Consider the following 23,498-nt stretch of genomic DNA (forward strand, 5'->3'; position numbering starts at 1 on the left):
ATGTTTGTCACACAGCAAGAGTGCAATCAATTAAATTAATTATGTTTATAGAGTTAAAATTTTATTAGTATTATTATCATTATTATTATAATTATCATTGTTATTATTATTGATATTATTATTACTACTTTTATTATATACGTGTCTTGAAAATGAAATGTTTGCCACTGGACGTTGAGCAAACAACAATCAATTCATAGTATTATAATTGATATTAGTAGTAATAGTTTGATAATTTTTTATGAATATTTTAGAGCGGTCTTTGTTGTTTTCGGGATTATCTTGTCTATTGTGTTTTTATTTTGTTTTAAACAAATTCTTTTTAATTCAATATTCTTGTTTTAGTTCTAAATTGAAAACAATGTACACCAAAATCAATCCTTGTTTAAACATTTTTTTCAGAGATGTTTTTTTTTATTTCCAACCAGTGACGTTGATCTTATCTGTATTTGGCAAAACCTTTCGGATTTTTTTTGTCCTCGATGCTCTTCAACTTCGTACTTCGTTTGGCCTTTCTATTTTTTTTTCATTCGAACGTCACTGATGAATCTTTTTGGGCGCCTGGCATCTTCATTTTCGATGATTTTTTTTTTCGCAATATATTTTAATGTCGTAGGATTTATACCCTATCATGTTTAATGTTTTGCCCCGAAATGCTTTTAGTGTAAGAATTAAAGTTAACAGATAGAAGCCTTTGGAACAACAGACACCTTTTTTAACTGAATTGTTTACTTGAAAAATACCAGAAAGTCGGGTACATATGAACTGTCAATCCCATTAAACTGATTCTAAAGGTAACACTCTTGACGTCATATGTTTATGTTCTATGCGAGTCATTTCATTCAATATCATATATCAATGTCATGGCCATTAAAGAAGTACAAATGTAGGATAGCATAAACTTTTTTTCAGTTGAATCCTTTAATTCTTAGGTTATAAGATGTATCATAATTGTAAATGCCAGGATTATGATAATAATACATCTTATAATATATATTATGGTAGGTATATGATAAAGAGTATATAAATTATAATTTATTGTGTCAAATATGAATGATTAAATTAGGACCCGCCTTTTTATATATCTTTGATTTTTATCATGTTTATACAATCATGATTTTTTTGTGCGCTTAAATTAAGCTGTTGGCGTTAAACTAGTAATATTGTAATACGACCTTTGAATTGTTCTTCTTCCGAAGTAAAAAAAATGTATTTTGCTGGTTTTGGTTAACCAAATATAATAACGAGATGCGTTCAACTCGTAGAAAGTTAATCCAATACATGTACTTCTGTTTCAGCTTGGTCAGATATTTAATACGGAAATTGATGTACAGCCATGGCTCCAATCAAAGAGGTTGTAAGCTACTGTGACCATCTTCATAATATGTACTATAACAAACAAGGCGAATTCTGCAAAAGGTGTGACAAATGTTTTCCAGGATTGGGACTGGTATCAATAACGGTAATGATAAATAAATAGAGACAACGAACACAACAGCAACAACATTATTTCCATCATCAACAACAACAACAACAACAGCAACAACAACATTATAATCATAAACAACAGCAAAATAGTAAAAAAATAATCTGACTTGACAATAAAGTAAACCAAACAATAACAACTACAACAAAAAATAACAATAGCAAGGACAAAGTGCAATACCACATCAGAAAATGATCATTCATGATAAAAGAGAATGTGTGTTTTATACCCCCCCCCCCCCCCCCTTATAAAACATATGTTGGAAATTAGAATTGATATGGACCTTGGTAAATCTTGTCTAGAAATATTTTTATCTCCACTATAGATAAAATCATTTAGCATTTTGAAAATCGAAAGGACACATCTATTATGAATCATTCTGTTTAATTTTTTACTTTTTTACTATGTTATTTAGGAAAGGCAATTTGATATTGATCCAGTTCACGGTGCGTTAGGGTGTCGTCATTGTATCCGATGTCCCAAGGGATTCTATAGCGACAGCCTATCATTTGATAGATGTCTACCATGTAAAGATTGTAGGACAGTTGGAAGATCCGAAACACAGATATGTACACCAAAACAAAATGCCATATGTGGAGAAATAAAGCCATCAAAGCCGGGTTCAAATAGGTAATTGGATTAGTACAAAGTGCATCGTTCGTTGATGACGAAGTTGTTAAAAGAATAAATACACAAATAATACAAATGATAAAAGTAATATATATATATATATATATATATAAAAAAGAAGAAGTATTGCTTGTTAACTATAGAAGAAGGTTTCCACTTATGGAGGTGAAACATATTTTGCATTTATCCTTTCATATTTTTGAAAGACTACCACATTGCAGAGCAGGATAGTATGCTTACCCATTCTCAGTTCCTAATATTACTAACGATTGTTATCTGATTTATTAACATCCCTCCCGATTTTTGAGAGTGAATAAAATCCCTCCAAATATTTATCAAAGTGACTAAAATCATATGATAATAATACCACAAATTCAACAAAAAAGTTGAATATGTTTTAAATACTTGAATGACTATTAAAGTTTTACTGTAAAACACGTACACATATACTGATTTAATAATATAAAAAAAATACTAATTAAACATCGCTTCATTAATATATATCACTTATTTTCCCGTGCTCATGATTAGATGTGTTGATTGTTTATCAAGGTCACAATCGGTAAACTTCGGTATTACTGTATCTATAAACACCCAAAAGTTTGGCTGCTAGCCAAAGTTTTCACTCAGCAATCATTGAATGAAATATTTGTGTCGATATACGTTACGGATTCGTCGTAAATTTTAAAAAAACCGTACACAGACGACTTAGTTTAATATATGTGCATTATATATTCAGTTGGTTCAATAATTTCCTTAACACTATAATTACCAGTGAAATTTTTGGAGTGAGATTTTGGAGTGAAATTTTTAAGTAAAATTTTGAAGTGAATAATGCACTTTTTTGCAAATTATACTGCAATGGAAATAAAAAATCTGCATGCAGTGAAACTTATTACTCAAACTGTGAAGTGAATGACCTCATATTAACCAAGTCCTTTACAGACAGACAGACAGAATATTTTATAATAGTGTCACATACCAATATAAAACAGTATCATACATCATAATATAAGTATAAAAATACAAATAAAGATTTAAATCGAAGTTAAAATATCGGTATCCAGCCACAACTGACTTATGAGACACTTTCCCTTAAAGACTTATTCTAACATTCATAAAAAATGAATGAATAAAGCTATTTAAAAGAACATACTATACACAATATTTTCCGCGATTAAACATAAAATACAAAGATTTTTGCTAAAAGGGGGTGTAAAGAGTCATGTGACATCAGAAAAATCGTTAAAATTTTGGTTAATTGCACTTGCTTTCAAAAATAAACTATATCGCAGATCTGAATAAAATTCACAATGCATTAAAAAATGTTTTTCATCTTCTACACAATCAACTGTACAATATTTACATTTTCGGTCATTAAGAAGAGTTTTTGGCTTGGTGTAACGACCTGTCTTTATTGCTAAAGGGAGACACCCACTTCTAAAATTAGATTAAGCAAGTCTATGTTGTCTATCACAAACAATTTTAAATTCCCCTGATCTACTGATGCATAATTAAGAGTTTGACATACATTATAATTACTTTTACAGGCAGCATTGTGATTTCCCAGTCCCACTGAAGAATGCATCCTCACCATGATGGGGAGTTTGACATACTGGTGTATCATGTTAATATTATCGTGTGTGTTTTATTTCAGTCATGATGGCAACCTTACTACCATTGTTTCCATATCTGTGGGCAGCATTGTTGTGTTAGTAGTTGCACTGGCTATAATAATATACAAATGTCTCAGTGAGTATATTAATACCAATTTTATTTAAATTTCTCGATTAAATAGTTCTATTTGACATATATACTTGTGTTGTAATGCGTGGTACTTAATAAGATTTAAGCACTGAAAGAGGTCATGGTCTAGTTGAAGTGTATAGGAATAATTAGAATCCCCAATCTCGATATACTGTGATATACTGTGATTCAATTAAAGTCTCCGCTAAACCCCCTGACCCCTTCCCCTTCCCTTATAACCCCTAAAAAATTAAAACGTTAAGTTCCGTACACATAGATTACAATTTACCTGTATAAATCAAAACCGATTTTGTGAATCACAAAAAGGGCACCCTCTAAAATCTTTCTAATAATTCCGAAAACTTTCACTTAGTTTCTCTTGTCTATGTGATGCATACCCAAGGTCGGAGGTTCCCCGGTCCCAGGTACTCCGACTTTCTTTATTACTACATGTATATGATACTTTCATGATATTATACTGACCTGATTGGTTGATATTGTTATTTGCTTACCAATCAGTGGCTCAAATGCCATTTTATTCATGACTTAAATGAATTACAAATACATCCAAGTAAATTCTGCAGATTGGATCGACAGTGATTAAAACGGGAAATTTGAACTGCCTCCGGAAAAAGTATGTTGGAAAGGAACAGAACTTTTGCCTTGAAACTTACATCACAGCTCCTTTGTTCTACCAGGGGTGATCTGAGCCGGATCATGCCTACCAGATCACCCTAGCTTGAGTTTCTTTGTTTTGCATGATTTCCTTTGTTCTGTAACATTTTGGAGGGAATGTCAAATCCACAATAAAACTTAGAATTATTTCTACGGAAAAGATTAACTATCAAAATTTATGTAGAAAAAATCCAGTGTCTATGCTGGGATTCGAACTCAAGTCCTTTAGCACATAGACCCATGATTCATACCCCTACCCTAGGTCGTCTGGATACAAACTCCTGTTAATTGAAAATATTTAAACATTGCCCGGGTATCATAAAGGGTATATACTATATAGTAATATATAAAGTATATTATAATGATTGCGTGGCGTTCTAAACTAAATTTTAATGAAGCGTAAATGGTTTTTTATCTAATCTAGAATAGCTGGGATGTAAAATAGTTATCCCATTCGGACTTGGTGTGTCAGTGTAAGATCACCCTCTGGCCTCCGGCCATCGGGGTGATCTTACACTGACACACCGCGTCCTCATGGGATAACTATTACAGATCGCCTACGTATGCCTCAAAAAGAGTTGTTGCAAACCTTTTATATACAGAAAGCGTTGTCTTGTTCATAAAAATAGAGAGTCCAATGCAGATACAGATTTTTTGTTTCATGAAGTGACAGCTTATATAAATATTTATATTAAAAAAAAATCACATTCAAACAAAGGTTCTCTGAAACTGACATCCATCATTAAAATGCTTGATGGTTTTATTGACCATATGCTTTTAACGTTTGGGTGCCGTGTTTTTCAACAAACAAGTGGTATTCATGTGGAAACCAACTTTGCTCCTCTTCTTGTTTCTTTATTCTTTTAGGACAAACTTCAAACAAAAGCTACTCAAGAGAAATGTAGAACAGCTGGCATTTCTCTTTAAATTCATGTTCTGCTTTAACACTGAATAAATCAAATATTGGTGATTATGTTAATCGCATTAAACTTGAGAATAAGGATACCACAGATACAGTTAAGCCTGCTTAAAATATTGCCTTACGTCTAGAAATCGACAAAAAGGGTCAGTTGAGACTAGATCTTACGACAAAAGAAATGATTTAAATTTTCAATGTGTAAAGCGCCTGCATATACAAAGTATATTTCCCCTTTTCACACAATATTCCAGGACATGCGCTTTAATTATGATTCCCTTACCAGAAGGTTACTGCATAAATGGAGGCTATTAGACCAAGTGTTCCGGGAGGTAGAGTTGAAGTCATTCCATCGAAAATTTAACGGAAGCCATCATTTAGTAAACTATTATGGAATGACTGTATCCCATATGACCTCAGATACGTTCCACGTGTAAACCACAATCAAATCCTCTTTTATGCGATTACGACATCATCGAATGCGACTAATCAACTAAATTTTACTTCTTTAAGTAACACGACGAATGACACTAGTGGAGCAGTTCTTGCTTAAATTCTGGAGCATCCGCCGAGTTCAACACCGATTTTTGTTGCTCAGTCTTTAGTTTTATAATATGTAGTATTTTGAGGACTTTTGTTGTCGTTTCGCCGTTTTTTTCTTTTTGGTCATGGTTCTGTCTGTCAAGTTTATTCGGACTATGGTTTTTTTATATTGCCCATTGGTATGTACTCCCTCTTTTGAATTGAGTAAAATTAATTTACGCGTTTCATGGATATGAAATACAACAAAATAATTTCGATTAGGCAAAATGCGTTGTTTAAGTTTTAAAGAAAAGTTGATATTAGTAGCTTTTATAAAAATTATTTTTATATTTAATGGGACAGTACCTGCTTTCCTCCAAAAAAAAAATTATATAAGAAAATTAATGTACGAGCTTTTATTTATTTTCTTAGATAATCAAAGAAGACAGGAAAACAATCACGAGGATTCATTAAATAGGTAAATTTTTTAGAAGCGTTTCTTTCATTTCTTTGTTTTGATTCTGCTCAACTTATTTCAGATCGCAGGTGTGAAGAAAATCCATATATCTATTGATCCATGCCATCGTCCAATAACATTTACATTCTAATATTTTTACCTATGTGAAATTAAAGGAAGCCAACTTTCAGGTAGTGCCAACCGTTACTAATTTCGATATAATACCCTGCAAAAGACATCGCAATTTGTTATGATGATTACAAAAAATTTATTTGAATTGTATGATAAAGAGATTATATCACACTCTTCTGAATATGAGATAAACAATTATCCCTCTGACTCATATCAGACGATCGGCTACACCTTGGTTTTGAAATGATATCCGGACTGAAATGAAAAAATGATGTGTAATAATGTACATGTACTCAATATTTGAATAGACTTTTACTTGTATGTATGTCCATAAAAGATAAACAATACCTAGCTAATAGCACCAAACTAAATCCCTTGTATGGCTGAATGAATTTTCTGCTTGAGTAACAATAAAACATTATTATCAGTTTGATTTTTTTCAGAATGGCAATTTACGCCCCTTTGTATTGATATCAATAGTAAATGCTGTTGTTTCTTTAACATGCATATATATGTTCTTTTGTGTGAGTAGTTTTTCCATTAATAAATCATTTCCAAGGCTTATATATAAATATTATCAACAATACAGCTTTTGACAAATGATTTACTTTTATAGTGATTCTGACAAAAGTCTCATGTCAACAGAAGTTTCATCATTATCATACAGCAAAAGTACATTGGAAACTGACGGTCCAACCGATTCTGTTGAAGATGTCAATAGTGTAGTGAAAGAATTCAAACAAAAATATGGTAAGAAGTTAAGATCTTTAACTTCGTATTTGATTTTGCTTACAACTATTTTGATTCGAGTGCCACTGATGTGTCTTATGTAGACGAAACGCGCAAAACTATAAACTAACACATATAGGCATGTTAAAGAGTTCACAGAGAAAAATCAAATCCTTTTTTCCTCGATTGTGACCTCACCATTTACACTTATTACCAGATTTGTTCTTGTCATGATAAACATGATACGTGCCACTGGTGGAGTAGGATCGGCCTACCTTTCCGGAGCACCTGAGATCATCCCCAGTTTTTGGTGGGGTTCATGTTGCTCAATCTTTAGTTTTTTATGTATTGTTTTATTGATTTGTTTTGTCTGTGTCTTTTATTATTTTATTATTTTTTTGTCAAAGTGTTGTTACGGTTTCCCTTCGATTATTGTTTTTGAATGTCCGCTTAGAAGCTGCTAATTCTTTTTTTTTTTTCATATAGGGAAACATTACCCCAAAATATTTTGATATTTGACTAACAATAAATTAGGGTGATCCATTAAGTCAACATGATTTGTTATCATTCACCTAATCGATGACTGTGTTTGACTCATTGTTGGTCTGCTTAATGCCCTTGTCATTTGCATAGTAATATTCTCATAGTGGAAGAGGCAGAGTTATAGTTGCTGTTCCTGTACTGAATGTTATTGTATGTCCTTTTTATATACGTTTTGTTTCTCTGATACTGTACGTATTGTTTGCACTTCAAAAGAAAATATGTCTTCGTTTCAGATCAAAGAATGGAATTTACAGAAAAAGACGCCTCAATGATCAGCAAAAGTATTGCCGCTAATAGTAGGTTTTACAAGATTGGTATCCATCTTGGAATACTAGACGATGATATCCAAATAATTATTGTTAATAATAAGGATGTGGAATCACAAGCATACAAAACACTAATTAAATGGAAACAACTGAAAGCTTCAGAAGCAACAGTACTCACATTTATTGATACAATAGTCCTTCTTGATTTAAACGATGTAGCTTTAAAATTTTGTAATTTACATAATCAAAGAACATTGAATATGGCATCATGATATTGCCTCATTGATAATATTGCACATCGCTATCAGTATATCAGGATCAATTATGAATCAAAGATGTTAGGTATACTTCGTAGACTGTTTGTTTGGATAACAATGTTCAAGTCGCCATATTGAATGCTCATCTAATAACTTTTTTAGGTGTACTTTGTAGAATCTCGATTGAATGTGTTTGTTTGGCGAAAATGTTCAAATTCGCCATATTGAATGTGTTAGGTATACTTCGTAAAATGTTGATTGGATGTGTTTGTTTGGATAACAATGTTCAAGTCGCCATATTGAATGCTCATATACATATAATACTGTGATCATTGTAGAATTAAACACATATAAAGTTAATGTTTGTTTATAATTTGTTTATAGTTTATTATATAATGGAGTTTTAGATTTCAAGCATTTTTTTAAACAAAATATGATGATAATGAATACTATAGTTTTAAACAAGTGCTTACAAAACTAACACACTAATAAGAATAAAAATACCGTGCACTGAAGTACAACCGATCACCTAATATCCAAAAGAGATTAGAGACAACACTAAACTACGAAACACGAGTATGAATATAATTTTTCCGAAATACTTATAGACTTGTAACTGATTAAGTCTCTTTAAGAACAACAATTTACTGTATACTGCTGGGTCTACTTGCTGTCTAAAATCATTATTCAAATAAGTATAACAAAATTACCGAACTCCAAGGTAAATTTAAAAAGGGGAAAACCAATAAAAACTGACAAAATCAAACTTGTATAACAGTTGTTTATAGTTAAAAACTCAACTTTCATCTGGGATGGTATCGCAGTAATCAGTAATCAAATAGTCAATTGTTGATTGTGTACAAATATGTATGGACTTGAAAGCTATAGTAACTTTGTTAACTGTGCTGTCGTGTCGAATGTATTTATCTATAAGTCAACATATCATTGCAAAAACAGGGGTGTGGTACGAATACCATTGAGACAACTTAAATTTCTCTTGAGACCAAACAACGAGAATGAAACAAGTACATGTCGCCGTATTATTTTTATTTCAAATTTGAGGGAATACAAAACCAAATCGGGTAGTTAATGATCCAAGACATTAAATTGGTGTACTAATATATGACGTTTTAAAGAGAGCCTTCTATACGTGTTACATGAAAAATGCACAGAATTTAAACAATCTTCAAATAGTGTTTGAACAATAAATATAGACCACATGTTACTAACATTAAAAAAAAAATACCGCGATGTTTGTGAGTCTGCGAGCAACATCTCTCATATAAATATGTTTGTTCTTTTGTTTGGCAATGCTTAATTTTTCCCTCTCATAAAAATGTCAAAATATGCCATATTTGTTATATTTTGTAGGCAAATTTAGATTAAAAATCTCCGTTAATATTCATTATATTTAAAAGATCTTGTTATATCTATATCTTAAGAAGGTCATAAAACAGTAGTTAAGAATATCGATTCTATTTGATCTGTTTAAATCATTATTGCGGTGTTTGTTTGACCAAAAACGACATATTATAGAAATTGAAGTTCTCTGCAAGACGGATGGCCACAGACGCTCTGCAACCTATACCGAAAATGTCTCCATTGCAGAAAGTATAACAGACCCTTCTAAAAAAAAAGATAATAATAACGAATACGGTAGATATCCATGAGATCGTGGGGGCGTAAAACTAGTTGGTGAGAAACATCAATCTAACCTATCTGAAGCATATGTCTAAAAAATATTATGAAAATAAAGAAACCTGTACCGCTGCTGCTAACGTTAGATATGTATCTTATATCCAGATTGAGCTAGTTGTTAAATTAAACATCACCTTATAAATCTTTTTTTAATTTCTGTTAAGGAATGTGGTTCATTAATCAGTAGTAGACGATATAAGATGTAAAGTCAACAATAAACTCATCATAGATACAGATGTATCAGGAATAAACTTTTGTACGTCAGACGCGCATTTTGTCCTTCAAAAGACTCATCAGTGACGCGCGAATCAAAATAGCAAATGTTCTTTCTCGATAGTTGAATAAATCTTTGGATGTTTATCAAATTTTGTTGAAAAGTATCATTCACTTGATGATCACCGTTATTTTGACCCTCTAGATGTAAGACTGTCTGAACACCTACATAACTTGCATCTATAGCTGTTTTAAATAAACTCATCATAGATACCAGGATTGAAATTTTGTATGTACGTCAGACGTGCGTTTCGTCTACAAAAGACTCATCAGTGACGTTAAATTGTTTTAAGAATTCTAGAGATGTATACATGTAGGTATATAAGAACTTGCCAAAGAACTATAATGTTACAAAACAACAAAGTGTGTTCTTCAGACCACATGAAATGTAAATAACGTCAGAAGCAATTTTCTCGAATTACCTTGAAGTTCGTTAGGAAAGCTCACACTAAAGAGTTAGAATTCAAAGAATATATAAAAACCTGAATGCTTGACCAAAAGGGGCTTAAAAAGAATAGCCAAATCCAGCTAAAGTCAACTCTGCCTGATGGAGTTGGAACCTTAGCTTCCTTATAAATTCTAAATTAAAAAACGGTGAATTTCATAATGGTATGTTATAAATCATGGCAGTACCGAACTCACTGACTACTGAGCTGACGATACCCTCCTCGGAGACTAGCAGTCCATCAGCGGTATCGACCCAGAGCTACGTAAACATTGTAATAAAATAGCACGATAAAATTTGGTGCGCTCAAAACGCTTTCCAGGATTAACCTTCGACATAAACGCTCAAATCGAGAGATTAAAGCCAAGAATGTGTATGTATACCTATTTAAAACAAGACGAGCTGTTAGACCAAATGGGACATATAAAGAAAAATTAAATCCATCCAAGTTCAACATTGTTTGAGGGAGCTGGAACTTTTTTTCTTAAATAATTTATAAATTCATCAACGTTGAGTTTAATCAAATTATGTTATAAAACATATCCGATTATAAGTACTGACTACTGAGCAGATGATATATCGGAGACTAGCAGTCCATTAATGGCGGTACAGACTCAATAATAGTGAGTGATAATAACAATCATAAATTTTGATCCATAAGTTTGGTGAGATGAAGCGCTTTTCTGCATTAACTTTTGTGAGGAACGCTTAAATCCAAAAGTTTTTCAGCCATGGATGTGTAAATACATGTACATGAATACGTAATTAGATGCTATATTACCAAAAGGGAACTAACCATAAAATCTAAAATCGACGTAAGGTCAACTCTACCTTTAAATGTTTGAACCTCAGTTCTCTAAGATTTTTTGTTTAATCATTACGGTACATAAATCTTTAAAAAGAATGTTATAAATAATTTCAGTAAAGAAGCACAGACCACTGATCTGATGATACCTTCGTGGACTTACAGTCAACTACCAGTGGTACCGACCAAGTGCTGAAGATTCCTGAATAATCTCTCATACTGCAAATAAAAATATACATGTATACACCACCTAATCCCAGTGTTTCTTTCATTCTAAACAACAAGTTTGATTAAAGGGCCCTTAATATATTTTAGAAAGGATTTTTCGCAAGATTTCAATATCTATCGTTACGTAATTATAATCTTACAATTTAGTATCCTGTTTGTATAAAGAAACGTAGAACTTTTTATCCAAGACTAAGCGGTGATAATAAAAAGCGACATAATATAGTACAGTGACTTTTATATATACATATATATATATTATAAATATTTACAATCGTAAACAGGAACACTCCTTTGTCAGCAAATTTTTAGGTCAGTAATGACGTCAACGATTATGATTCACGGTATATCCCCAAAAAGTTGAAGGTAGAAATAGATCACATCATACTATAATTTTGAACAAGCCAGTGTTTGATATAACGTTAAAAAGAGTAAATAAGTTAGGTAAAATGAATGACTTTCTACTGGAAACCAAACAATAGTATCAAAATAATTCAAGAAAATCGTAAGAACAAATGTAAAATCACAAGCATACGAAACATTACTCAAATGCAAACATTTGAAAGCATCAGAAAAAAGTAAAATAACAAAAAATACCGAATTCCAAGGGAAATTCAAAACGGAAAGTCCTTTATAAAATGGCAAAATCAAAAGCTCAAACACATCTAATGAATGGAAAACAACTGTCATATTCCTGACTTGGTACAGGCATTTCCTTATGTAGAAAATGGTGGATTAAACCTGGTTTTATAGCTAGCTAAAACTCTCACTTGTATGACAGTCGCAACTGTTTTTTCCGATTCATCGACACCATACAATGGTTTGGACCTAAAAAGGTAGCAAGGAAATTTTGCTATTTATATCATATGTTGCCTATGCCATAATGAAAAAGACTGATTAAAAAAAACGGTGCCATGCCGCCATCATTATTACGGATGTAAATTTTGTTTTGGACGATTTTTTACTAAAAAATTATAGATATCGTGAAGAACGTGAGATTTTTTTTTGGCGATCAAAGTGTGGTTGGGGGCGTACGCCCTCTACGCTCCGCGGATCCGCCACTGGTAGCAACAATACCTAGGCCAGTCTTAAATTGTATAGGATTGTGTTTGACTTATATATTTAACATATCATTAAAATGTTTTATTTTTGTATGGAAGAATTATAAGTAAATTGTACATATTTGAGATTCTTTTAATTCTGGCATCCGCACATACCAAATACCCGACATTGTCCTTCAATGTATTTGTCCTTTTACATAAACCAAAACGCATTTGTATTATGGAATTTTCTATATTCTGAAGTAAATATAAGGCGACTTTTAGAAACAAAAAACATATTTACTTGTTTATTGCTTCCTGTTTTTACACCTATTTTAGGTCACTAGTTGTTCAGGTCAAGGTTAAGTACTCTAGACACAATATCGTGTGATTAATTTGAAGTGTTTAAAAGAATATAAAAATTAATCATATATCCTGTATCTGACGATTTTGAAGTTTTGATTTCACTCATTGACGTATTGTTTGTCCTAAAAAGATATCACTTCTTATTTTGGTTAATGACAATATTAAAAGATTTTTCTGACAACAAAATGAAATATATTCTATAGATCAAGTGAAATCCTAAGACTCCTTTATTAAACAGTCTATAGAACTGAGGACAGAGGGCACTTGAAGTCATTTATCGTGTTGTGTGTTTAATATATTTTTTTTAATTTTATCTTTATTAATTGTTATACTTATATTGTTGTTAATTGTAATTGTTATTTTGCCTTTTACCCTCTTATTGGTAAAAAATGTGTTTAATAAAGTAATAATATTAAACTTTTTTTATTTGTAAACAAATTCCAGAATGTTTATTAATTAAAAATTCATACATATAGTTTGCCTTCAGTGTTACAATGTATGAATACGTAAATATTACTGCTTCAATACTCTGTAGTTCTAAATTTCAGTATTTGACTGACATTTGGAATAAATTCATTTTTAGCGATTGAAAAAGTTTCATTTTTTTTAATATCACGCCAGCATTAGAACAGTTTATAAAAAGTGTTTTTGTTGATCGCTAAATGCATTGCCAATTAAAATATTTTGATATTGCTAATGTAAGACATAAGTAAATATGTAAATGTATGTAAGTAAACATGTTTACAAAACAAAAATAACTGATTTTAAAAGTTCCTGTGTGTGAATGTTTATTGTGACGTAATTAAAAACTATTTTTTAACTAATACAAATAGTCACAAGTATAGATAAGCAGATAACTGTTATAATGCAGTAAGACGTCACTTGTAAACATGTCAATATAATATATACATAATCCTGGTTTGAACACATATTTAAAATTCGTGCAACACCCCGCTTGCAATACGATACTGTTTTAGAATATGCATGACTCCTAAGTACACGTGTGTCCAAAATCATGTATTTTAATCTCATTAACCAAACATTTCAAAACTGGTTTAATAGGAAAACTTCTGAAAGGTTTTTGCAAATAGTATTTTTTATCCAAAATTGTGTTTTTACTCTTTCGATCTCTACCTTTCTGTCTATCGTCGCTTTGGCCGTTTTTAATAGAATGTGAGTTGTAATTATAATTGACCTTGATTAGACATTTTTTAACTGGACAATTAGCAATTTTTGACAGCTGTGAAAAATTCATCACAAATAAAGAACAATAATATCTGGTTTCGACGCAGACAAAACAGCATTGCATTCAGTTGTGTATAGCATGATGGCCCTTACTTGAAATGGAAACGTCTGTTTCGATGTGTGGAACGTATAACTACGCACCATCGTCTGGTTTAAATAGTAATATTAAAACATATGTCTCGTGTAGGGTGAGTGCATGCAACCCACTTTGCATGCACTTTAAAGAATCTCTATAACAATTATTTAAGGGTTCCGAAGTTGGCCTGTTGCATGGCATAATCCAACACATAGTGGCAACTAACGCGCCTTTCAAATCGGTCGACACACTTTGTAGTACATGTCTTTTAGATATATTTTCAACTTTTTTCTTGAATGTTCAGTTAATATTTGTCACTTACGTTTATGCAAAAAAGCCGATCAATCATAAATGAAAACAGATAAACAAGTTGATAAAAATTGGAATGTTAATTTTACTTAGCAACAACACTAATGCTGGTAGTGAAAGAGGATTTGCGTACGCATCCTGAGCACCACAATATACCTCTCTGATCATGTAAGTCAAGCTTGCACTTGTGAACGATTGTAAATAATGAATAAAAAGGATAACAGGACTTAGCAAAAATATTTGACAGTGCAACATGCTAAATTAAACATGATGGAGGAACACCACTAACTCGTCGTCCCAGCTTTTTTGTCTTAAGTTCAAATAAAGTGACTTGCTTTGCATGTCAAAGCAACACCTTATGTGTCTTGTACTGAAAAAATCAACATACCTTTGATTGCATTTAAGAGAGTACTGGTTTCCGGAACTTCGGAAGTACTAAAACAGGAATTTCAGACCTGAGAAACAGGCAAAATCAATCCTGTTTTTTAAACTTTTTAGAATGGTTTTATTATTCAAAATTATAAGTCAAAAAGTGTTCTACAATGATCACCAGGCATTCAGCTTTCATTTAATACTAAAAAAGCCAAAACATTCTACATATTTTGAACGCTACACCCATGCGTAGGACTTTTTTGTTTTAAATATACTACATTCTGGTATGTTCTTTCACACTGGGCCCGAATTAGTGGTGTTACACCTGAACATGTTTGGACCATGTTTTTGTCGGCCCGTTTTGGCTAATGATTTTTTAAGGTCTACTCTTATCTATATGATGTACTTTTCAATGATCATCTATGAAAGCAATGCGGGAGAGTTAAAAAGTCCTGTCAAAAAAAGAGGACATCGATCGAGTTAACGCCTGGGCATCAACAAGCTACTTGACTGGATGGAACTAATGTAGGCTATCATTGTAAGTGTTATTACTTCGCATTCAGGATTGAAAGGTTCTAGGGACGGAACGGTTCCAATTTCCATTTTATGTCCACGTTCAGCTGTGCATTTACAAAATTTTGAATACGAAATAAAAATATCTAAACAGAGTACAAAGGAAGCTCAAGATTAGGTCTGCGATTTATTGGTTCAATTACGGAACATTTATGTAAAATTTCAGGATAAGAATGTTTTCTTAAAGGTTTACGTTCTAAATAAAAGTGTCCTCCATGTTTATCGTAAGTTTCAATGACGAGCTTCAAAGTGTTGCGATTTTTTTTTTTGCCCTGGTTTTTATCCTTTATATTTCGTGGGGAAGTTCATCTGCATTTTCGCGGTATTTCTTTATATTATGTATTAAATAAGCTCATCATAGATACCAGAATTAAACGTTTGTACGCCAAACGCGCGTTTCGTCTCCTAAAACCTCGTCAGTGACGCTCGAATAAAAAAAGTTAAAAAGGCCAAATAAAGTACGAAGTTGAAGAGCATTGAGGACCCAAAATTCCGAAAGGTTTTACAAAATACAGTTAAGGTAATCCATTCCTTAGGTAGGAAATCCTTAGTAAATTTGAAAAAATTAAAGTTTTGTAAACATTTAATTTACGATTATAACAAAATCAATGATAATTCATGTCAACACAGAAGTGCTGACTACTGGGCAAAAGAGGTTTTCCGTATTTAATTTACAAAGGGGATAAATCTATCAGTATTTTAAAAGATTCTGTTAGTATTAAACTATCTGTTTTATTGAACATTTCATATACTAATATGTGTAAACTTTTCAAGGAACGCTCATTTCAATTTTTTGGTTTTCAGGATCAAGGTAGCGTTGAAGATGGTGGTGAGATTGACAGTCACTCTCACCTAGCTATTTTCACTGGTGTCGTTGAAAAAAGCTTTCCCCTGTCTTTTCGTATATTTAATTCATAATGACTTTCAGCTGCTGAATACAGTAAAGTGTGCTGATTTTACTCTTTGTAAAGAGTTTTCTAGCTTATGTTACTACTGCTGCTTCAGTATAGAATATTAAGTCTGGTGTCGATGGCAAGGTATTGTTACTGTTCCAGGATGGAATAATAGTAATACTGCTCCAGGTATATTGCTGATATAGTTGTAAGTGAGGGAAGGTATAGTCGTAGTGACCAAAGAAGCAGTAAGAATGTCAATAAGGAAGTTTGTTCTTCAAATGATAACCAAATTGGAATTGACAAGTAATAAATTAGCATTCTAAAGTTGGAAGGTGTGATTAGGAAAAGAATAAATAGTCGAACTAATCGTCGTCGTCTTCAGACCGAGACTCCAATCCTTTCAACACTTCATACAGTAAAAACCTCGTTTCTAAATGACATGTCACCAAGATTCCATAGATTTGTAATTTGTATCGTTCCCAAGACGTCGTGCAGTGGCTTTGATGTTTATATGCACTGAACCTCTTACCATCTCTTTTTGTTCCGACAGTTGTTTTGATGATTTAATGTGACACCACCGTTCAGGGTAGGTGACGGTTGAGCGCTTAATAAACATTTTTGAAACGATGTCTGTACCAAAAAAGAGATTGTATTCCAAGGGTTGTCATTGATTGCCGCCTGCCTAACATTTTTTTATTAGTGTTATTAGCATACATTGAGCCAATGATTTTCCCTTTTGTACGTTTCCCCATTTAGATACCCTATGACCTTTTATAGCTTTAAATACGATATCGGCTTCCTCATTGTCGTAGGCCATACGGTGACCTGTAATTGTTTACGTTTTTGTCCTTTGATTGATAATTGTCCCATTGGTATTGATACCACATGTCCTAATTTTGATATGTAATCATTGTTTCATAGCTCTTGTCTGTTAATTGGATTCATTTCCTAAGAGGCTATTGCATGTGCTTCCGCTGTGTCATAACCGTCCATTCTTATTTCTTTGATGAAGTTGAATCTTTATTTTACCAACGTTCTTCACTGGTTTGTCAGCTTATTTTGTTCCTGTCCATCATGGACGCATCCGATGCCTAATCACTTATTTAATCTCGCTCTCTTCTATGGAATTTAACCTTTTTTGTGTCGATGAATATTGAATTAACGTTGTGTTATATCTACATATATCACAGGTGTTCATTTTCTATTGGCATCTTAATAAAAAATAAGCCAATGTTTCATTAAAATCAAATACACATGAATATCTCTTCGATTGCCATGCACTACTGCTTTTGAATTGATCTTTTGACAAAGAACACATTCCTCGAGTACAAAATGCCTTCGTTTTTTTTCTATCTGATTCTTTCCTGGTAAGAACTGACATAAAAAATCTGGTCAAATACAGGATATGGAAATGAATAAATAAGCCAGCCAAATAATATTTAGTCATTTGCATCATAAATGTAACACCATTTAACATATTGCGCAGCATGTCTGACGTCAGCAGAGAGGTAACCATCGTATTGTCATATACTATGTAGATAAAAATCTCACATGTAATGAATGAATGAGATTACGTAGTCTGTACGATATTATAGTATTTAAAGTCATGAATGACTCACTCACCTGAAGTCTTTTTCGGCACGCAAGGTAGGAGAGATAGTTTAGCATCTTTTAAATTATATATTGGTCTGATCATTTTGGTTCCAAAGTAAATATCATAATCGCATTTCATCTTTTAAATTTGATAGAATATATTATTTTCATTTTAGGTATTTGTTATTATAGTTTTTAGCATGTACTACCATCTTTATAATTATACAAGCTAAGCAGTACCTTTTTAAAATCAGTATTGCACACTAAAAATGCTTCTTTTTTCAGCTTCAGCATGTCCAGCATTATTACTATTTTAGTGTTCCATCTAACAATTGTCTGGACAATTAAGACTGACATATACTGTGATTACAGAAAACACGAATTCTATCTATCACAAGGAGACTTTTGCAAGAGATGTGACAGATGTCCTCCTGGGTTTGGTATGGAAGAATTGAAGGTAATCTTAATTTGGTTTAATAAAAGGTTAAAACCGATACCATAAGAAAGTTAGAAAACATTTTATTTACGATATGAATTCTGTTGACGGCAAAACCCGTTACAACAGATACATATATACGGTACATATTGTCAGCAATCAATTACATAATTGGTAACTTTAATTTCGTTTATTCTTTCAACATTGATCTCTTTCGCCTTTCCTTCATTTCGCCTTTTTTATACTGCATATCAATTACGTTTATCTTATTTCTGACATTTCCTGAATGTAGAAATATAGTTGAAAATAACAATTTTTGCTTTATTTGAAGGACAGGAAAGTTGAATTTGATCCAGTTCATGGCGCCTTGGAATGTAGGCGATGTGCAGCTTGTTCTCCTGGGTGTTTTAGTAAGACAAGGTCATTCAAAGAATGCAGACTTTGTAGAAATTGTACAAGTGAAGGAAGGGTGGAATTGCGAAAATGTACACAAACGTCAAATGCAAAATGTGGAAACATTCTACAAGACCTGTAAGTAATGGGTAAACTATTTTGATCTTATAACTAATAAATTTCACAAGTAAACATGATTATATATATATATAAATATAAATAAATGTCCATAAACTTGCGCAAAAGGTAAATACAGATAGAATTAAAATTTGTAAAAATGACAATATTTAATATTCTTTATATTTCAAAAAATTTAACGAAAACGTCCATTATCCTACTAGTTTTAATAAAGGAAAAGAAATTCATCAGCATTTTCAAACCCACACTGAACCGGGAAAAAACAATAAGAGAAACGTCACATACAAACAATCAAACGTCGTCAAGGACAACCTCATTATTCCTGATGATTGAAGGTGAAACCGGTAGGTAAATGGACGTAGGTAAATTTTATGAAATTAAAGAATATTAGATATCGACATTTTTACAAATTTTAATTTATATAATAAATATATCTATATATATATATAAAACGTCAGATATTAGTCAACGATCTTTCTTACAAGGGCGCTGGGTCGTTATTTGAAACAATTCTGTACACAATAAATAAATTATATATACGCCTAGAAAGTGTACAAAACAACACCAATATTAAAAGAAGGAAACAATAAATATAAGTATCTATAAATATTTGGATAACAAATAGCCTTCATCAGTTGGATGATGACGAAGTAAAATGAATCATATCATAGAAAAACAAAGGATATGGGGAATCCATCGATGACACAAAATAAGTACATGTACAGCAAGAACACACAAAAAGCAAAGGAACAGCGCTTTTATTATTATTCTTTGTTTCAAAGTCACAATCTATTCTGATTTAACTAAAACAATCTTTAACGTTATACAAATTAAAAACCGAACCACGCTTGTATCATTCTAAAAAATTAAAGTGGACGCAGGTTTAATATTTACAACAGGGACTGCATAGATATGCATCCAAAAAATAATGTGCGATATGAGCTAGTACAGTTCTAAAATTTCACAGGTGACGAATGTTTTATATATATCTACCATAGCCAAAATGACTTAAATGGAAGTAACTATAGGTCCCCGTGCTGCCATCAATAATGAGCAAAACCATACCGAAAAGTTAGATATAAAACACCCAAGTTTAGTCAGAATTTATAGGATCGGTAATAACAATTGGACAAAATCAGACATAACAGTTTGCCTTGAACAAAACAGTATCATCCAATAACTACTAAGTTTTTTTTTTGTCAGGAGATCATAATCACAAATTGATTCAAGTTTATATTCTTGACATATCTAGAAAAAATGTTTTCCGAGAATTTGAATTCTGAATGAATCAGCAAGCTTATTTATTCTGTTACATATAAGTATGTCAAATACAGAAGCTCCGATGTGGAATTGTGGATGACTATGTTGAACGCATCTGTCCCTACTTGAAATAAAAGATACAAAAAATACAGTTATATCTTCCTCATATCTACACTTACATCTAGAAATTGACCGTCGGTTGAGAACAAAACTTTACGACAAAAGAGATGATCTTGGTTTCCCAATTGTGAACTTTCCGTCTCTATTTAGGGTCTAAATAAAGAGCATATATCTCCCAGTTCAGACGATATTCCAGAGTTTGCATTTTCTATCATAACTTCCTTGATAGAGGGTTGCTGCTTACAAGGAAGCAATTTAACCAAGGGCTCAAAGTGGTGAAGTTGAAGTCATCACTTCGAAAATTTTACGAACGTCATCACGAGTTGGTTGACCGTTGTTGAATACTTGTTTTACAGATTACGACGAAATATGTTTCAATTGTCGTAACCACAATTCCGTCTTCTTTTCCTTTTATGTGACATCACCGAATGAGACTTCTCACCAAGTTTGTATTTACATGTGCAACATGAAGGATGCCACATGTGGAGCAGGAACTGCTTACTCATCTGCAGCACCTGAAATCACCACCGATTTTTGGTGGTTTTCATGTTGCTCAGTCTTTAGTTTTCTATGTTGTGGTTTGTATACTGTTGTTTGTGTTTTGGTCGTTTTTTTGTTTTTTGCCATTGCGTTGTCATTTTTACTTATGATTTGAATATCCCGTTGGTAACTTCCGGATCTCTTTCGTAAACCTTGGTAGATTACAATCGACCATCTTGACCATTCGGCCAATATCATCCGTGTGAAATAACAAACACAATGGGATAATATGTTTGAGTGAATAAAAGGTTGTACTTATTCAATAACTGGTTTTATTTTCACTTCCGATGTTTCTATAGTATTTATGTTATTTTCCCAGTTCTTTAATTTCAGCTCCCATCAAATTAGACTTACAGATTATTCAGATTCAGAAACTGTCCATGTACATCTAAGAAATGAGAAAACAGACGAAGGAGACGGTAAGTTACTTTTCTTTGAGCCTGAGTGTATATGATATGTAAGCAGATAGTTTCAATATCACATCTTTTATGAATGATCATATCTTTACTGTTATGGTTTCTGTTACTGTCGAAAAATTGTTTACATCTTAAATTTTTCAAAAATTGATAATACATTACAATATTACGCAATTTTCCTTCAAATATATTTATACAAAGCTTTTGTACAAACATTTGAGTTCTATTCAAACAAAATCATAAAACTTTTTGAAAAAAATGTAAAGTTTGTTATAATGATAAATCGTATTTTTACTTGCATATCTTGCATATCAAATATACAAATAAAATATTTTTCAAGGATGGGTCAAATATAGAAACCTGAATCTGAAAATAAATATCAAGTTTATCTTACTGCAATGCCTAACAAAAGACAATCTATACCTTAACAATTTTAATGTGAGGCGTGCATAGCAATAGACGATTATGCTGTCAACGACCCCGGTGTCGATTCAATTTGGATTTCTTTTTTTTTCATGATTTTTACATATTAATAGATTCATGAGATTTGAACATCGGTATATTTTTGTTGCCCATTTTTTACACATGTAAGCAAAAATTCATGTTTTAAAAACAGTAAATCAGATAGTTCGATCTATGTATATACACATATGCGAATACAGTTTTCAAACGCATGGGTGGTCATAAGTTAGTTAAGATACAAAGATCATTACAACGTCTGTGGTACCCGTAAAAAAAAAATAATATGTTAAAATATTAAAACGTCAACAAATACATTAAAGGATAAAAATTTGCTTTCCATTTGTTTTACAGATAGTGTTTATGTACTAGCCGTTATTCCAGCTTTATTAGTTATTACTATGATTACTACAGTAGGACTATTTTGCTTGCACAGAAAACGATTAGGTGAGTCTTAACATACTATATGGCGCTCAGTGCATACATAAAGAAAACAGTATTATATTTAATGGCAAACCGTTTATATTGATTTTCAACGTTGTTATATTGCAACCGTGACTCAAAAACCTTAATATGCTCAATTATGTAACGTTTTACTGGTTACATTGTGTACAGACCCTATTTGAATCTCGTTATAATTCGTGTGTGTAAACTTTGTTTGAGTAATTTGTTCCATTTAAAACTATATCCTAGACAAAACTAACACTAGATTTTACTGTTTCTCTTGTGTACTCAGTTTCTAACTTCAAAAAGTAGGATGGCGCCAAAATGTCTACAAACATCGTCGTACATTCAAATATTGAGAAACTGAAGTCCTTGAATGTTTGAATGTGTAACTGGCTGTCGGCTGTCCTATACAATTTTGACCTCAGTTCACATTGCCTGCATAAGAAGACAGGGTACATGCTGGTTGTGAAAAGAACAATTCAGTTTTTGTCCGACCCTACAAATTTATAATTTTCTTAACTAAAAATGACCAATTACACTAAAAAGTAGGATGGCGCCAAAATGTCTACAAACATCGTCGTACATTCAAATATTGTGAAACTGAAGTCCTTGAATGTTTGAATGTGTAACTGGCTGTCGGCTGTCCTATACAATTTTGACCTCAGTTCACATTGCCTGCATAAGAAGACAGGGTACATGCTGGTTGTGAAAAGAACAATTCAGTTTTTGTCCGACCCTACAAATTTATAATTTTCTTAACTAAAAATGACCAATTACACTAAAAAGTAGGATGGCGCCAAAATGTCTACAAACATCGTCGTACATTCAAATATTGAGAAACTGAAGTCCTTGAATGTTTGAATGTGTAACTGGCTGTCGGCTGTCCTATACAATTTTGACCTCAGTTCACATTGCCTGCATAAGAAGACAGGGTACATGCTGGTTGTGAAAAGAACAATTCAGTTTTTGTCCGACCCTACAAATTTATAATTTTCTTAACTAAAAATGACCAAT

At 32.1% G+C, this 23,498-nt stretch overlaps 2 protein-coding genes across 3 annotated transcripts in view; both read left to right on the top strand.

The window, feature by feature from the left end:
• The window catches only part of LOC127716493 (uncharacterized), a 68,591-nt gene that overhangs the window by 42,403 nt on the left and 2,690 nt on the right, over positions 1 to 23,498 (top strand). The window contains exons 1-5 of one of the 2 annotated variants that reach the window (XM_052222725.1): positions 18,197 to 18,329; positions 18,561 to 18,732; positions 19,043 to 19,242; positions 21,496 to 21,581; positions 22,392 to 22,484. The exons of the other annotated variant lie outside the window; for it this stretch is intronic. Coding sequence (XP_052078685.1) covers positions 18,568 to 18,732; positions 19,043 to 19,242; positions 21,496 to 21,581; positions 22,392 to 22,484 — 544 coding nt within the window. The 5' untranslated portion in view covers positions 18,197 to 18,329; positions 18,561 to 18,567. Of the gene's footprint in view, positions 1 to 18,196; positions 18,330 to 18,560; positions 18,733 to 19,042; positions 19,243 to 21,495; positions 21,582 to 22,391; positions 22,485 to 23,498 lie in introns of those variants that run through there. 2 annotated transcript variants of the gene reach the window in all.
• On the top strand, positions 846 to 8,719 carry LOC127716498 (uncharacterized). The gene is made up of 7 exons (XM_052222735.1): positions 846 to 1,001; positions 1,299 to 1,462; positions 1,902 to 2,116; positions 3,774 to 3,868; positions 6,408 to 6,453; positions 7,181 to 7,314; positions 8,070 to 8,719. Exons 2-7 carry the CDS (start codon positions 1,337 to 1,339, stop codon positions 8,372 to 8,374), a joined length of 921 nt encoding a protein of 306 aa, XP_052078695.1. The 5' UTR covers positions 846 to 1,001; positions 1,299 to 1,336; the 3' UTR covers positions 8,375 to 8,719.

The sequence above is a fragment of the Mytilus californianus genome, unplaced genomic scaffold (genome assembly GCF_021869535.1).
Source record: "Mytilus californianus isolate M0D057914Y unplaced genomic scaffold, xbMytCali1.0.p SCAF_9, whole genome shotgun sequence".
NCBI lineage: Eukaryota > Metazoa > Mollusca > Bivalvia > Mytilida > Mytilidae > Mytilus > Mytilus californianus.

Bases quoted from the DNA above. Each gene is read 5' to 3' on its own strand.
- LOC127716498 (XM_052222735.1), top strand. From the start codon at position 1,337: ATGGCTCCAATCAAAGAGGTTGTAAGCTACTGTGACCATCTTCATAAT. The intron at 2,117-3,773 runs GTAATTGGATTA...GTTTTATTTCAG, and splicing joins TCAAAGCCGGGTTCAAATAG to TCATGATGGCAACCTTACTA. The intron at 7,315-8,069 runs GTAAGAAGTTAA...TCTTCGTTTCAG, and splicing joins AGAATTCAAACAAAAATATG to ATCAAAGAATGGAATTTACA.